This window comes from Tasmannia lanceolata, unplaced genomic scaffold, assembly GCF_043159265.1.
Source record: "Tasmannia lanceolata isolate RefF3 unplaced genomic scaffold, GAP_Taslan_0.1 ptg000037l, whole genome shotgun sequence".
NCBI lineage: Eukaryota > Viridiplantae > Streptophyta > Magnoliopsida > Canellales > Winteraceae > Tasmannia > Tasmannia lanceolata.
In genome coordinates, this window is record NW_027518714.1 from 63,387,680 (window position 1) to 63,403,249 (window position 15,570).

At 38.8% G+C, this 15,570-nt stretch overlaps 1 protein-coding gene and 1 long non-coding RNA gene across 3 annotated transcripts in view; both read left to right on the top strand.

The window, feature by feature from the left end:
• Positions 1-460: 460 nt before the first annotated feature.
• On the top strand, positions 461-5,701 carry LOC143860156 (uncharacterized). Its single transcript, XR_013239614.1, has 3 exons — positions 461-652; positions 754-829; positions 5,422-5,701. It is a non-coding gene; the product is annotated as an uncharacterized LOC143860156 (long non-coding RNA).
• A 7,620-nt stretch (positions 5,702-13,321) lies between these two features.
• The window catches only part of LOC143862034 (endoribonuclease Dicer homolog 2-like), a 33,693-nt gene continuing 31,444 nt past the window's right edge, over positions 13,322-15,570 (top strand). The window contains exons 1-3 of one of the 2 annotated variants that reach the window (XM_077373025.1): positions 13,322-13,590; positions 13,700-13,877; positions 14,021-14,134. In XM_077373025.1, coding sequence (XP_077229140.1) covers positions 13,430-13,590; positions 13,700-13,877; positions 14,021-14,134 — 453 coding nt within the window. In that variant the 5' untranslated portion in view covers positions 13,322-13,429. The remainder of the gene's footprint in view (positions 13,591-13,699; positions 13,878-14,020; positions 14,135-15,570) is intronic. The other variant, XM_077373024.1, reaches the window with a different exon arrangement.

The following is a 15,570-nucleotide window of genomic DNA, read 5'->3' on the forward strand; positions in this document are numbered from 1 at the left end:
GAGATCCGGTTTCTCCCTCTGGTTCTCTCACTTTTTTTTTTCTAAAAATGAAATTTTCTTTTCTTTTATGCCCTGCTCGATCGAAAAAAAAGCAAAGGGAAGTGATATTCCGACCCCACTTTTTACTCGGACAGCCCCCTCTCCATTACATTATCACTACTCTTTTATACTATAAGGGGTGGTCAAGAAAAAAGGGTGGGATAAAATCATTTTTCCTCTCCCTCATGGGATTGATATGGGCACACCTTTCCTTGATATTTCACATTCCTTTTGATGATTTTGGGATAAAAATATGGATGGGGGTGCAACACGGGTTAAATTTCATGGAGACATAGCTAGGACCCTAAGCTATTCTAGGGTAGAATTTAGGACCCTAATTGACTGATTCAGATTTTTGCACAAACATTGAGGGTTTAGGGCCTGGTCAAAATGGGGTGTCTACAATAATGTACTAGCGTATTGCTCATAACTCGGAACTATTCGTTTCCCCTTCCCCTTCCTCTCCCTCCCTAGACATCTACTCCCTCTACTTATAAGCATATCTGGATATGGGGTTTATCGAGAATTTTTTTTCCCTTGGATGTGGAAATGAGGCTGACTGAACATTGGTTATTACTCTTCTTTCTTCATCTAGGGTTTTCAGCCCTCTCAGGTACTCCTTTCTCATCTAGGGTTTTTTCCATTTTTATTACTTGAACTTTACAACTAGAAACCATCGAACCTTCTTCTAACCTTAATTTTCCTCTTGCCCAGATTTCTTTTACAGAACTTAAAAAAATGATGAAAAGGGAGATTTTGAGCGCCTGGATCTTGCCTCTCATCTGAATAGGTTTTTTTTTTCATTTTTATTACTTGATGGATTTAAGTTACTACATGTTTTTTATGCGGATATTATGATTTATTTACATGTTATTTAGTTTCTAGGATTTTATTTTTCATGTTATTTAGAATTAGGAAATTTATTTATTTTCCATGGAATTTTAGTTTAATTGCCTATATAAAGGCCTCATGTATTAGGGATTCTTAGGTTTGGATGATTAATAAAGATTCATTGGCTTCTCCCCACTACAGGTTCTTCTCCTTCCTCTATTCCTCTTCTCCTTCTCCTATTCTCCCCCAGATTTCTTCTTCTTTTTCCTCTTTCTCGTCTCCTCTTCTTCCCCTATTCTTCTTCTATTGTTCTCTCTCTCTCTCTCTCTCTCTCTCTCTCTCTCTCTCTCTCTCTCTCTCTCCTCTTCTTCTTCTCTTTTTCTCTCATTCTATTTTTCTTCCCGGTCCTACATCAAATTTGGTATCAAAGCAAATGATCCAAGTCTCCGAATTTCGAGTCACGAATCGCCCATAAATTCCACAAAATCTGCTGCCCAGAAATTATACCTGAACATAACAACCTCTTCTCTCATATTTCAGCCTTTACCTAACCGACAGAACCTGTAGAAGACTCCTCCAAACCCTAATCTGAAACCCTAACCCTAAACCAAAACCCTAACCTTAGCCCTAATAGACCCCAAACCCTTTTCCCTCTCCACATCCGACATCAAACCTATAAATTTTAGCCCCTTAATTAGCCACCAATAGACCCTTAAAATTCAGCCATAATTTACCCTTCTAACCCTAATTTATTTCTCTCTATTTATCCAATCGAAACCTGCCTAAAGAAGCATCAACAAACCAGTCACAAACATCTTTCCTTTTAAATAGGTGCTCTGCCATCTTCCCAAAACCTGAAACAGTCACCACTAGCCCTTCTTTTCATCTAACCCATTATTCAACCTTCTTGCTTCAAGTGCCGACAACCCTTCCTTCATCTTCGATCGATTGAAATCTGGCTGCAAAACAATTTTCAGTCACCACTAGCTGGCCAGTTACTTTTGTGAAGGAAAATGGAAAGTCATTAGAGTTTATCTTTTCAAGGTGCCCTGAACGGAGCAACTTTTGCTGGGTCGTGACTTCCGCTGCAAGTCTCTGCCAAAAAAAGAAAGAAAAAAAGTAAGTATAACTTTTTTTCTGAAGGAAAGTGAGTATCGTAACACTTAGTAACTTTTTGCCTAAAGTTTCCATGGGCCCAAAGTAAACTCTTTTCTCCTCTTCTTCCCCTATTCTTCTCCTACTCTTCTTCCCTCTCTTCTCTACTTCTCCTCTTTCTCCCCTTATCCTCTTTCTCTTCCCGGTCCTACATAAAATTTGGTAGCAGGCAGTGCCTTTTAGCACAGTTTCAGAGGTCATCTCAGCTGTCGATCGCGTTCCATCATCCGATCAACAATTTCCCGACATCCGATCGACCTTCCGCGAGAGACCGTCACTTTCTTTCGCCATCAGCAGTATATCTAGCATATTATTAGCAATCAGCAGTGAGTATGGACACTACTTCGAGTAACGTTTGACATCCGTTGATTTTGGTATGAACCCCAATTTAGGCTATCCGGGAGTCCGATTTATGATTCGCGACAAGCATAGTGTTCTTTTTGACATGACAGACGGATCATAAATTTTATTTTTCGATACCGATCCCAATGGCTCCACCAGTTGTTCCATATTTTGATGGATACGAGGATTAATATTTTTCTGCACCACGGGTTCCATATTTCTATGGTTATGATGACTATCACCATCCCTATTGAGATTTCGAGGATGCGTTTCTAGAATGGATCAAGGCACTTACTGCATATCATAAGTATGATGGTTATGATCATCAAATAAACATTTGTTGTGTCAAGGATATAGTATGCAGAGAGGCCAGATCGAAATGACGATTCTTCGTACTAGAGCGCAATACTCAGGCAAGCCACCATTTCGTCTATGGGAAGAAGTTCATTATGAATTTATGAACATTTATGGATATCATTATCAACAAAGATTGAAATGTGAGCGAGCAACGTTTAAACAGAGATTGATGCGTGAAGAAGCTGCTCGGCGAGAAAAAGCCACACGATGTACACAAAAAGCCTAAATTAAAGTAGCCACCAGATACCAAGAGCGTCGCACGCCTGAGTCGGATTTGCAAAGCCACTTCACTACTTCCCCCGTATCACTTGTTGATGATATTATTGAGGAACCAGATGCTAGTGTTGATGAGATCATTATAGTTAAGTCCTTAGTTATGTCAGATACTGAGTCCATGATGGAAGATATTGAGTCAGAGATGTCGGATATAGAGCAAGATGGTCCAGTGATTGCTGAGGCCGACGTCGACAACCATGACGATTTAGAGATTTGCCCAGCACCAGTTGCTGAGCATCTAGAGAGACAGCTTGACACTCCATAGTCGAGACAGTTATTGTGGCAGAGCCATGTGAGGCTGATTCTTTGACAGAGTCGACCGAGCACCGTCATGTGTCAGAGGCGAGTGACCTGACTGATGGGCCATTACCTGAGACAGATGATCAAGAGCATATTGTTGACGATTGCCCTATCTTTGAGCCGATTGATTAGATTGTCGATCTTTATGCTGACACAGAGGAAGAAGTAACACAGTTTGATCAGAAGGTCTTAGTATTTGCAGAGATGGGTTCCTTTGGGCCAGATGAGACTACAAAGGAGTGTATTATCGAAACGTTTTGCCGATGCTTGTTAGAGATTGGCCTTTTAGAATAGGGATTTATGCTACGCATGACCCTCACCCCAGTACAAGAGGAGTACGTTGCTATATTCGTTACCGCATTACTTGTCAAGAGAGGTTCGATTCTTTATGGTTCTCCATTAATGATGTCTTCTATATCACTACTCTCGCGTTCTGTACCACTTTCACAGACATCACGAGCGTTGTACAGCATTCCAGAGTTCGACGGATTACGACTCAGTGGATCGTGTACATATTTGATCCAAGAGGACTAGAACTAGAGGTCAAGTTCTTTTCAAGCGGGGGAGAATGATGCAGATATTAGGATTTATTTACATGTTATTTAGTTTCTAGGATTTTATTTCTATGTTATATAGTTTCCAGGATTTTATTTTCCATGTTATTTAGAATTAGATAATTTATTTATTTTTCATGGAATTTTAGTTTAATTGCCTATATAAAGGCCTCATGTAATAGGGATTCTTACGTTTGGATGATTAATAAAGATTGATTGGCTTCTCCCCTCTACAGGTTTTTCTCCTTCGTCTATTCCTCCTCCTCTTCTCATATTCTCCCCTAGATTTCTTCCTCTTCCTCTTCTTTCTCGTCTATTCTTTCTCTCATCTTCTTCCCCTATTCTTCTTCTATTCTTTTCTCTCTTCTCTTCTCTTCTTCTCCCCTTTCTTCTATTTCTCTTCCTGGTCCTACATGAGTTTTAAACGGGATGCTTTAGTAGAATATGATGTTATTTAGGTTTTTTCATACTGAGTTATTAAAATTTTTACCATTCACAAAAAATTATCAACATTTGTGAAATTTATGGTTAGTTTCATGGGTGCATTGCAGCTCTAAGTCATCTAATTTGTGATGATCTCAGAAAGTACTAAAATGAATATTTAGTCCTATGTTTCATTGCATTGCTCCTACCATATGCTTTTTATTAATTTTGTCTGTTTTCTGCTTCCTTTAAATAGCAGGGACCATGCCATGGTTACATCATATTCTTTGTTTGGTTGTGATTAACTTTTATTGATGGCGATTCCCTTTGCTTATTTTAAAAAAAAAAAAAAAACTTAACATGCACTTTATGTTTTTTTTCCTGGATATTCGTTTTTTGCGTGGACAATTACTTGTCCATGTCCAGATTTTTTTTATCTTCATGTGGCTCTCTGTTCTTTTTCTGAGATGTTCAGTATTTTGAATCTTTTGACAATTTCAGAGCTATCAATATTATATTTTATGGAATCGCTGTAATCTGGCAATTCTAAAAATTTGAGATTTACCCAAATAGGCATTTATTCTTTGATTTTACCATCAGGCTGTGGAAGGTTTTGGGCTTTGTTTCATTTCCTAAAATCTGATTTTTTATCCTCAAAGCTTTAGGCTTTTTTCCATCTTTTTCTTTATTTCTTATGGGCCGTTGCTTTTTTTCCAAATATTTCCTTTGTTGGTGGGGATATATATTTTTTGTACAATCGTTCCTCATGGTAGTGTATATGTTGCTTCCAAATATGATTCATGCATTCCTAATTTCTGCAAACTTTTGTATATCCCTTTCATCTTGAAACTACTGATTTGAGTTTGGAATATTTCCTTTCACGTTTAATCAGATGTCAAGAAAACATCAGACTATATAAACTAAAGTTTGGACGCCATGCATTCATGGGAGGCTTCTTTGGTTTTGTTTATTTCTTTGGATCTTGTTGCATGCTTGCGAGTCTTCTTTGCTGTAATTTTTGGCATCTATTGAGATTGCCCTCATGATTGTAGTAAGAAGCAGACTCCGCTTTCAAGCTTTCATTTGCCCACCACACTCTACCTGCGGGTAACTAATATCTCTTTTCATGATCACTTTTTAATAGGTTGCAATATCACTTGCAAAAATCCTTATACAAGTGACAAAACTAAGAACAGCATACTACGGAAGCTTCCCCGAACAACCATTTATAGGAGCATTGAACAATATCCAAATCATTTATAGCAGCATTGAACAATATCCAAATCCAAAGAAAGTTCCCAGTATTCTTATTGTGAGAGTTGATTCAGGTATCAACTTTTGCAACTCCAGCTGTGTAAAGTAGAGGTGATGATGGAATTGATTGTGTCTCCACATTTTTCAGTTCAAAGAATATATTGGTAGGACTGCTGTCACATTTTTAAGTATGAATATCTAATCTGACAAAATTGGATTTTCAAAGGGCTCACTTTTTAGCAAACTTCAAAAGAACCCAAAATTTATCAGTCGGCTCAATTCACCAATTCCCTATTTGCCATCAAATTCAATCTAAAAAATTACAACTATTACTTTTTTAAGCCTAAAATTTGCAGGTATTTAGTCTTAAGATATATTTTTTGTTCGCTCCATTTGATTCTTTGTTTTTCATTCCCGTGCGACGCACGGGTCTGCAACTAGTACCTTTTTAAAATACAATGGAGCCACGTTATTTGAAGATCCAAACCATTCTTACTCAATGTGAATGGTAAAATGGATTTGTCCTATGGAGAATATTTTTGGGACAATGTTTATTTAAATTGGGGCCTAACAAGTGATTGGATTGGATCTTTGAACAAAGTGGGTGCTTGTGGAGGCATGCCTTTTTTCTTTATTTTTTTTTAAATAGTGAGCTTAAGCGTTGTGTTAAAACTTAAAAGAGATAGGAGAGAGCATGTTCTGTTTATGGGTCGAAAGCTTTACCACCCCCCACCCGTAAAGAGGGCGCATATGAGGACTTGTAAGGGGAAATTTTACTAGGGAAGTTTAAATGCTCCTCCACAAACTAAAAATTAAGGGATTTTTGCTGATTAGTCCCTACATGGCAAAATAATTGCTTATTAGTCCTTAAGAAAGGCATATTAGCTGAACAGTGCTTACTTTTAGAAAATATTTGCTAAAAGGTCCCTAAAACTTGCGAACTTCATTTTTCTCCATTAAAATTTTTAAAATGGCAAATTTACCCCCAACCCATTTAATCCGTTTTATGTTTTTTTGCCCTTCCAATATTTTCGGAAAAAAACTAGGAAATAAGCAACAATATTATCTCTTCCAATATTGACTTTCCCTTTAACATTCTCCCTTCTTCCTCTCCTAAGATTAGAAGCCAAACCCTAGTTCTTATTCCCATAACAGAACTAAAACCCTACCGTATTGCAACCGGTGGCCATCATCAAGAACACGGAGACCTCCAACTGTTTGAGATGGATTAGTGCTTCTCTTACAAAATGCCTTCTATTTAGGCCCTGTTGGATTGTAGGAAATTTATTGGAAAAGTTCGGAAAGGAAAAAAATTCTAAAATTTCTTATTTCTTACACATAAAAAAAAGACAAGGTAAACCAACCCTATTCAATTTTTTAGTTAGTGACCTTCTGTGGACCCCGATCCGAGGACGGCGCCGAGGGATGCGAGATCCCTCCTGCAATCCTCTAAGATCTCCACAACGAAAGGAGAGCTCTACCAGGGAACTCTCGAAACTGTTGCCACCCTCACAGCATAGCATGAGTGGCGATATAAAAGGAAAGAGATACATCCTGATCCGGAGCCAGGGCTCGAAACCGAGATATATCTAGAAATAACTCAGAGTCGCCATCCATGGATGCGCCATGGAACCAAAACAAATGTTCTGTTTGCAATGGATAACCAGAGATACAAAAGGTCCGTGCCTGATGACGAATGGAGAAGGTCTAAAGAGCGCCCCCAATTCGCCCGAGTGCGAACACTTGGTCTCTTATGCCATTTATTATTAACCTCGAAGAGTTTTGGGCAAAAATTATGTGAAATGGGAACAAATATCCCCGAGTGAACGTCTACCTAATCATGCATGACTCGGGGATGAAATAATAAATACACATAAAGTAAGATAAAAGATATGTCACCTAATGACAACTAGGTTATGAGTGACATGCCTAACAGGGGTCTAAGTTCTGGCGGACAAACACATGCAAGCTACAGCTAAAGGTATAGGTCTGCACAAGAAAGTAAGAAAACACAACAAAATATACAATATAACAAAACAACAAATCCTAAGACTCTAAACGATTTAGCCCGAGTCCTCGGATGGTCTGATATTCATCCAAAGAAGCCTACGTATCCCCGCCTCCACGAGAATCAAGGCAACGTAGTTCTTCACGCCTATTCTAAACTAGGATGCCTAAGACACCTAGACCTCTATCCTAGACTCGATCTAAAAGACCGGACCAGTTATTAAAGTTTCTTGGACGATTATTTAAATTCCAGTGAATTGTAGATTTTTGGACACCCTATATGCCCTAACTAAATGCAGGTTAGCCCTAAGCTAATGCAGGTGGTTCCTACAACCTATGTGTAACTAGGCTGTGCGTCCTAAGAAAAACAATGGGATCGCTAACGTATCCAAGACCTAGTCATCAGTCAGCGATGTGAATCGCCAACTGACCGGACGGAGGCGCTCCTAGCTAGGACAAACTCCTAACTCTAACACAAACACACAATAAGCACAACAAATCAAAGAAAAACCCCATAACTCTAAAAGAAACTCTTTATCTAGGAGAAACTCCTAACTCTAAAGGAAGAGCTTTTTGAAAACACGGTTTTTAAAGAAAAAAGGTTAAAATATATTTATTTACAAAGTTTGGCTGGACCTGAGATAAGAATCTCAAGCTGCACTACGTACCCCGTGGAAGAGGATCAAGCCAACGTAGTTCGAAACGAACTCTCAAACTACGCTTCTAAAAGAAACACTCACACTTCAGATTTTTTAAGGTTTTTTATATTTTCAAATGTTTTTGATATTTTTAAAGTTTTCAAATGTTTTTGAGTTTCAAATTTCTAATGTTTTTGGATTTTTAAAGCTTTTCCAATGCTCTGGACCTTTAAATGTTTTCAATCTTAAAGGGAACACGCAAGCATAACCATAAACTAGGGCAAAGCCCTAAAGCAAAAAGGGGAAACCCCAAACAAGCAACTAACGCCTCAAAGAGACGAACCACAACAAGAAAGATAGCGTCCCAAGAAGAGAGAAAACGATCCAAGATCCCAAGCAAGCAAAGCTCTAATAAGACTGAGTTAGCCTCTAATCAAAGCGAAGTAATCAACAACTCTAAAGGAGAAACTCCGAACTAACAACACTAAAGAGGGGAACAAATGAGTCAGAGACTCTCTAATTACACTACAGAGTCAAAGACTCACTCTAAAAGAGGAGGCCACTCTAACATGAGGCTAGGTAAGCCTCCTAAAGGGGAAACTCTCTACATGAGACAATGCTTGTCTCCGAGACACAAATGACGTAAAAAGGAATAAGAGACCCTGTGCATATTTGGCAAATGTAAAACACCCAGCCGGGCCGGACAGCAGCCTAGCCCTAGGGTGCAACAAATGTGCAACCCAATACCCATAAGGGTAGGGGTATGCTGCCAAGCCGAGTAGGGTGTTCTCCCAAAACCAAACGACGCACAAAGAGGAGGCTTAGCAAGAGAATGAGACTGGGCAAGTCTCCTATATACAAAAGAGGGGTATGCTACTCGGACTGAGCAAGTCCCCTAAGGATGGGCTTGGGCTAGCGCCTTCATCGCCCTCGCAATGAGAGGGGACTCTAGTATCTAAAGAAATTTAACAGAAATCTATAAGACTGTGTTAGTCTATCCAAAGAGAGAGGAAAAAGGATACCAGATAATCTCAAATTTTCAATCAATTATTATAAAAACAAATCAAATATCAGCAAAATATGATCTACAACTAAAGAGTGCACAACCTGTAGAAATCATAAAATGATAAACAACATTAATTAGTCCAGACCAGCCGCTGGATAGCCTAATAAAGCAAAAAAACAATATCAAACACTTCTATACCCAACCACAAACACCACCCCAATATGGGGATGAAATCAGATGATGCTAAAGTAATCATCTGATGTCATAATACACATGATAATATTTCTAATCCCGCCTTGAAATCAGACAGTACTCATGTCGATAATATCGAATAGAGTAGTCATCTGATCTCCTTCTTTCCTAAAACAATTTATTTAAATAAAATTTAAACAAATATGATAAGCTTCAAAATAATCTCACCTGAACAGTCCATTCATTATTGTCTTCAGAACCTAACTCAATGCTTAAGATAAGAAGAGTATTAGAAATATCAAAAGATTATGATAATTCCAATTAGTAAAAATTTCAGTGCATACAGGGGACATCAACTTGTGCAGATCCAAGTGCGAAGCGGTGAGCCACAAAACATAAAGACGGGCTCCAAGTAACCTTATCATTGCCCTCTTGATTTTTGAGCCAACATTAAAAGAAGACCAGGGAAGAAGGAAGAGAAATGAATAACCAAAGATTATTTAATGCTATCACACCAAGATCATGTTAATTAGCATTTTATCACCAATTTGACAAATCAGATGCTTAGCCTATACCAGTTTTCAATCAAGAGGTGAAAACAACCAATCAATTCAACCGAGAAGCAATAATCTGAAATATAGTAAGATCAAACCTGTAAGAATATCAATCAGGAAATCAATTGAATCACCCTACTATATTCACGACCTGGGGCCAACTAACAAAATCAGAAGATTTGCCTTTTCCAGTTAATACAGCTAACTTGATAATCCATTCATCAAGGAAAATTAAGCATTAGATTGCACTCAAAAATGAAATTAACACCAAACCTGTAAATTAGTGCCATAATTCCGAGCAAAAAGGCAAACAACTGCCCAAATTTCCACAATACAAGTGGAGCAAAGAATATTACCTGAAGTCTCAAACAGGGATGAACAAGGCTCTGTATTTCGGACTCTTTCGCCGATATGGATCCCGATAACGACGGCTGATCGAATTCCGACAAGATTGCCGGAAGTTGCAGAGGATTTGGGATTGCCGGAGAGTACAGGGGACGATGAAATTTAGTGGCAGATTTGGGTAGGGTAGATGGTGGTTGTGATTGAGGCTGTGAAGGTGGCAGTAGATCAGATCTGAGTGGAGATGGCCGTGGTAGTCGGCAATGGAAGAGGGTTTCACAGATCTACACAAAAACGATGGTGACCATGGTGATAGAAGAAATCGAAGTAGGGATGACCATGGTGATAGAAAACGGGTTTGCAGAGATAGGGAATAGAGATGGAAGATGGTGATGCTCGGTCAGATTTGCAGAGATGGGTTTGGATTTAAGGAGAAAACGAAATGGGTTTGAGGGAAAATGAAATGGGTCTTGTGGTGGTTGAGATAGATAAGAAGAAGAAGAAGGTGGTCGGTTGAGGTGGGATGGGGATAGAAACGAAGTGGGTTTGGGTTTATGAAAGGGACGAAAATGGAGGTTGATGGTGGTGGTGGGGTCAACCGGTGGGAAGGATCCGATCGGAGAAGATGATCGGATCCCTACCTCCTCTCTTTCTCTTTTCCTTCTGCTCTCCCTGTTGGGAGCCGCAAGCCGCAAATGGGGATGAAGACCCCAAACCCTCTTCTAATTTTTCTTCTTCTTCTTACCCTCTCTCTGCAATCGAAAGGGGTTGGATGGTGGAGGGATTTCCGATGGGGTTACCGGAGATGATGGGTTATAGAGGCCGCTCCAGATTTTTATCTTCCTCTGCTTTCGGGGTTTGCTGATTAGTGTGGGTTTTAGAGAGGGTGAAGGTAATGGATGAGGTAGTGGTGTGAGATGGTGGAGATGATGGTGGTTAGAGGTGGTCGGTTGGGTTTTGGAGGAGGTGGGAAATGGTGGTGGTGGCCGGCCGGCGGGTGAGGGTTTCACGGGTTCGTAAGATAAGGGAAATGGAGAAGATGATGGCCGATGGTGGTGGGTAGAAGGAGATGGTGGTGTAGGGGGTTGCAAATTGCAGAGAGGGGGTTCGGTTGGATTCCGGCGAAATTGCCGGAATCTGTGGAGATGGGAAATGGAAGATGGAGATGGGAGAGGGTTTGGAGGGTGGAAGAAGGCTGGAGCTCCGGCGAGAGGGCAGGAGGATGAAGGTGGCTCGGATTCCGGTGATGGAAATGGGCGGCCGGAGCTCCGGTGGAAATGGAATCGGCGGATCTCTCCCTCCCTTAGCTCTTTCTCTGCTACTCCTTTTCTAGAAAAGGAAAAACCCTAATTCTTCTCGCCCCTCTCTCGAGCTCTCTTCCCTCTTTGCTTTTATAGCCCAAACATTTTCAATCAGCATGATCTAAACCCTTCATTGCAAAACCCATTTACCTTGCCTAATCTCCACCCTTGATCTCTTCCATTTGGTTAGCGTAAAGGGAAGTGACATATTCATGCCCCCTCCTTGTTCCCTGGACAGCCCATACATGGTATATTTGTAACTATATATTTTTTTTTTCAACATAGGGAGTGCTTAGGAAAGAACATGGATCAGCATTTGGGCCCTGTTTCACTGTATACGATGTTAATAATGGCACACTCTGGCTGGGCAATTTCACCTCTCTTTTGCATTGGTTTTGGGATAAAGATAAGAATTGGGGGGGGGGGGGGGGCAACTCGGGTTAAATTTCCTGAGATTCAAGATATGCCCTCAACATAAAATCGGATTGGGTTCAGGCCAATTAACCTCATTTCTTCACAAAATTTTTTAACTTGAAATGACCTGAATTGCACATTTAAGCGCGAGGTATCAAAGCCGGCGATTCAAGGCTCGAATAATGGGGTACCGGCATCAAAGCCATTTATGCTTCATAACAATGGTCAAAGATATTGGGGCAACTAAACAAGGGTCTCAATAGGCACTTGGGGACCATTCAGGCTTCAAGAAATTTCGAAAATTATCCACTAATGAGAATTCTTCAGGATTTATTTCATTTCGGCACTTCGACTCAACTTCAGAAATGTACTCGACTTTGGGGAAAAGAGTTCGGTCAAAATGGGGTGTCTACACCTTCGTTTTATGATGTTATCCCTCTAAATTAATCAGACATAATTCCTCAATGAAAAAAATTTCTATAGAAATACTTTTCCATCAGAGATATTTTCTTGCAATCCAACCAAGATAGGAATTTCTTAGAAAAGTTAGAAACGAAAAATATTCCTAAAATTTCTTACTTTATTATCCATGAAGAAAAGATAACTCAAAGTGACCCTTTTAAATTTATTTTAGAGGGATTTTCAATTTATTTAATTTCTAAAATGATTTTTTTGTTGAAGGTTTTTTGATGAGAATATTAGAAGAGATAATATTGTTGCTTATTTCCTAGTTTTTTTTCAAAAATATTGGAAGTGAAATAAAAAACGCTAAAACTAATTAAATCGGTTGGTGGGTAAATTTGTCATTTTCAAATTTTTAACGGAGAAAATTGAATTTCGTGAGTTTTAGCGACCTTTTAGCAAATATTTTCTAAAAGTAGGACTATTCAGCTAATATGCTTTTCTTAGGGACTAATAAGCAATTATTTTGCCATGTAGGGACTAATAAGCATAAATCCCAAAAATTAATATATAATTTTGGGAAATGATATATTCACCCCCCCTCTCTTCCCAATGCCAAACTATAGCAATCTAAATGGAGGAGTCATTATACCCGAGAGCGGGTGGCCGTAGGAAGGAGTTGGGGCGAATATGTCACTTGCCATTATTTATCCCTATGGAATATGTTTGCAAGAGATTTATTAAGCTACATTTAAGAGTGATGAGATTTAAGCTACATTTAAGAGTGATTTAGTTTAGCGTGGGTGGGTCTTCATTTGTTAGTAAAAAAGAGAGGCAGAAAGGGAAGGGTGAGAGAGTGAAAGGCGCGCATGGTCCCACCAAGGTATGGTGACACCTCGGTATCTTGGTGAGCAAGCAAAGCGTTTCTTCTATTAAATGAGAGAGTGGGGGAGAGAGGGAGTCTGCGCAATCAGTCCTTTTGTTTGTGCGACCGTGAAATCGGGAATCTGATTCGCTCATTTTGAAATTTGAACGACAGCCAATGGAAAATCAGAGGAGAGAGGAGACGCTTTTTGTGGCTCAAGGGGGGGAAGGGGAAAGAGCTATGAATGTTATCGGTGACGAAGAAGATCGTAGGAAGCATCGGAAGCTTCTTTACGTCTCTGAAATGGATCAAACGGATCCTGAAGCATTTGCTAGAAGGCCAGATTTTCTTCTTATATTATTGTCTTTTTCGAGGAGGGAGGCGGAGGAGGAAGATTCTTCATGTGTGTGACTGATTGTTTTTTTTTTTTTTTTTTGGGTAATGCAGTTATCAGATAGAAGCACTGGAAAAAGCGAAGAAGGGGAATACGATCGCGTTCCTGGAGACTGGCTCCGGCAAAACTCTCATCGCCATTATGCTCATTCGGACTTATGCTCATCACCTCAGAAAACCATCCCCCTTCATTGCTGTTTTCTTGGTTCCCACTGTTGTTTTGGTCACCCAGGTAACTGAGATTTGATGCTGATGATGATGATGACGATGACGATGAGATAATGATTATGATTGGCTCGTTTATCTATTCTTATTTTCTTTACTGCACTCTATGATGCCAATTCTTATTTTCTTTACTGCACTCTATGATGCCAGCAAGCTGAGTCTCTGGAAATGCACACTGATTTAAAAGTCAGAAAACTCTATGGAGCTATGGGGGTCGATTACTGGGATGCCACAACCTGGAAGAAGGAATTGGAGAAATATGAGGTGCTGCTTTTCTCTGTTTTTTTTTATATATATATTTATATTTTCTTTCATTTTATGTTAATTCTCTCCCCATGTTCTTATAATCTTTTAAATCACACTGAGAATATTAATTTGCGTAAAATTCGCAGCTGCTTCCCCATCCATACCATATACTCATTTTGGGCAGTGCCATTTATTTTCTTTTTGCTAGAAATCCCATTTGAATATAATGATTTGTTTAGCTATATTTGTTTATTGTCATCTGGGTAGAGTACAAATCTTTCTATTCAATAGAACAAACATTTGGTCTAGTGTTTTAATAATAGTTTTTTAATTAATTGTTTGCCATTAATCAATACTTCATATTGTACACTGATTTTTCATTTCTAAATTAAAAAATCTAGTAAAACACCCATGATCAAATTATAAGGCACTATACACCAATGTTATGAAATACGGTATCAGATTTCAACTCATAGTAGGGTTGAATTGAATCAAACTGTAAATCATGAGATTCATTCTGGTCTTAGTATATATCCATTTCGATCCACATCCATTAATTAATGAGGAAGTTAGGAACCACCACGATCACCAGCATATGGATATTACAAATCAATAAATAATCAAGTCAATTCACCCATGCGTACTGAATAGTCTCAAAAGATTTACAAGATACAAGTCCATATTGATCAATCATCAATATTTTTTTGATATGTATGTTGGGATTGAATCCCCGACCTCAAGGTTAAAAACCAAAGCCTTAACCAATTGAGCTAGAGGTTTAACCCCAATCAATCATCAATATGCTAAACCTTCATCTTAATTCCTCCAACTCTTACGAAGACACCTGTGTTTATTTCCATGTATTGAGTTTTGTACACCTCATAATACAAGCACATATCATATTAGTAATTCATCATTTCAATTCATTATTTCGCTACTTCAAAACCATTTTAGATTAACACATAACTACACAATTATTAAAGCATAGTATTACAAAATGTACATTTTTACACATGTAGATTGATATACAACTTATTAAAGCATAATAAATACGTAAAATTTTAATTTTTTCATGTTGATCGTTAGAGTCGGGGCATGTCTCATCTAATGCCATTTCCTCCGTAATAAAGCATTCATATGTCATCCAATGATGTATTATGGAAGCTTAGGTCTCTACATCACTGCTTCATGAAAATTTTCTAAAGGATTCATTAGCCGACCCCAACTAGTTTGGGACAAAGGCTTAGTTTGGTTTAGTTGAGTTGAGTTGAGTTGAGTTGACGTCTCTACGTCACTGTTGGAAAACTCGATGGTCATTGACAGTCTACTTAGTTTTGGCCTTATCGAGTCAATCACAAATTCCTTTGACTTGTCTCAGTCGTATGTTCATGTCAATTCCCTGTGTGAGTGTTTTCCTATAGAACAACAAAAGCAAAATAGACATTTCAGTACAA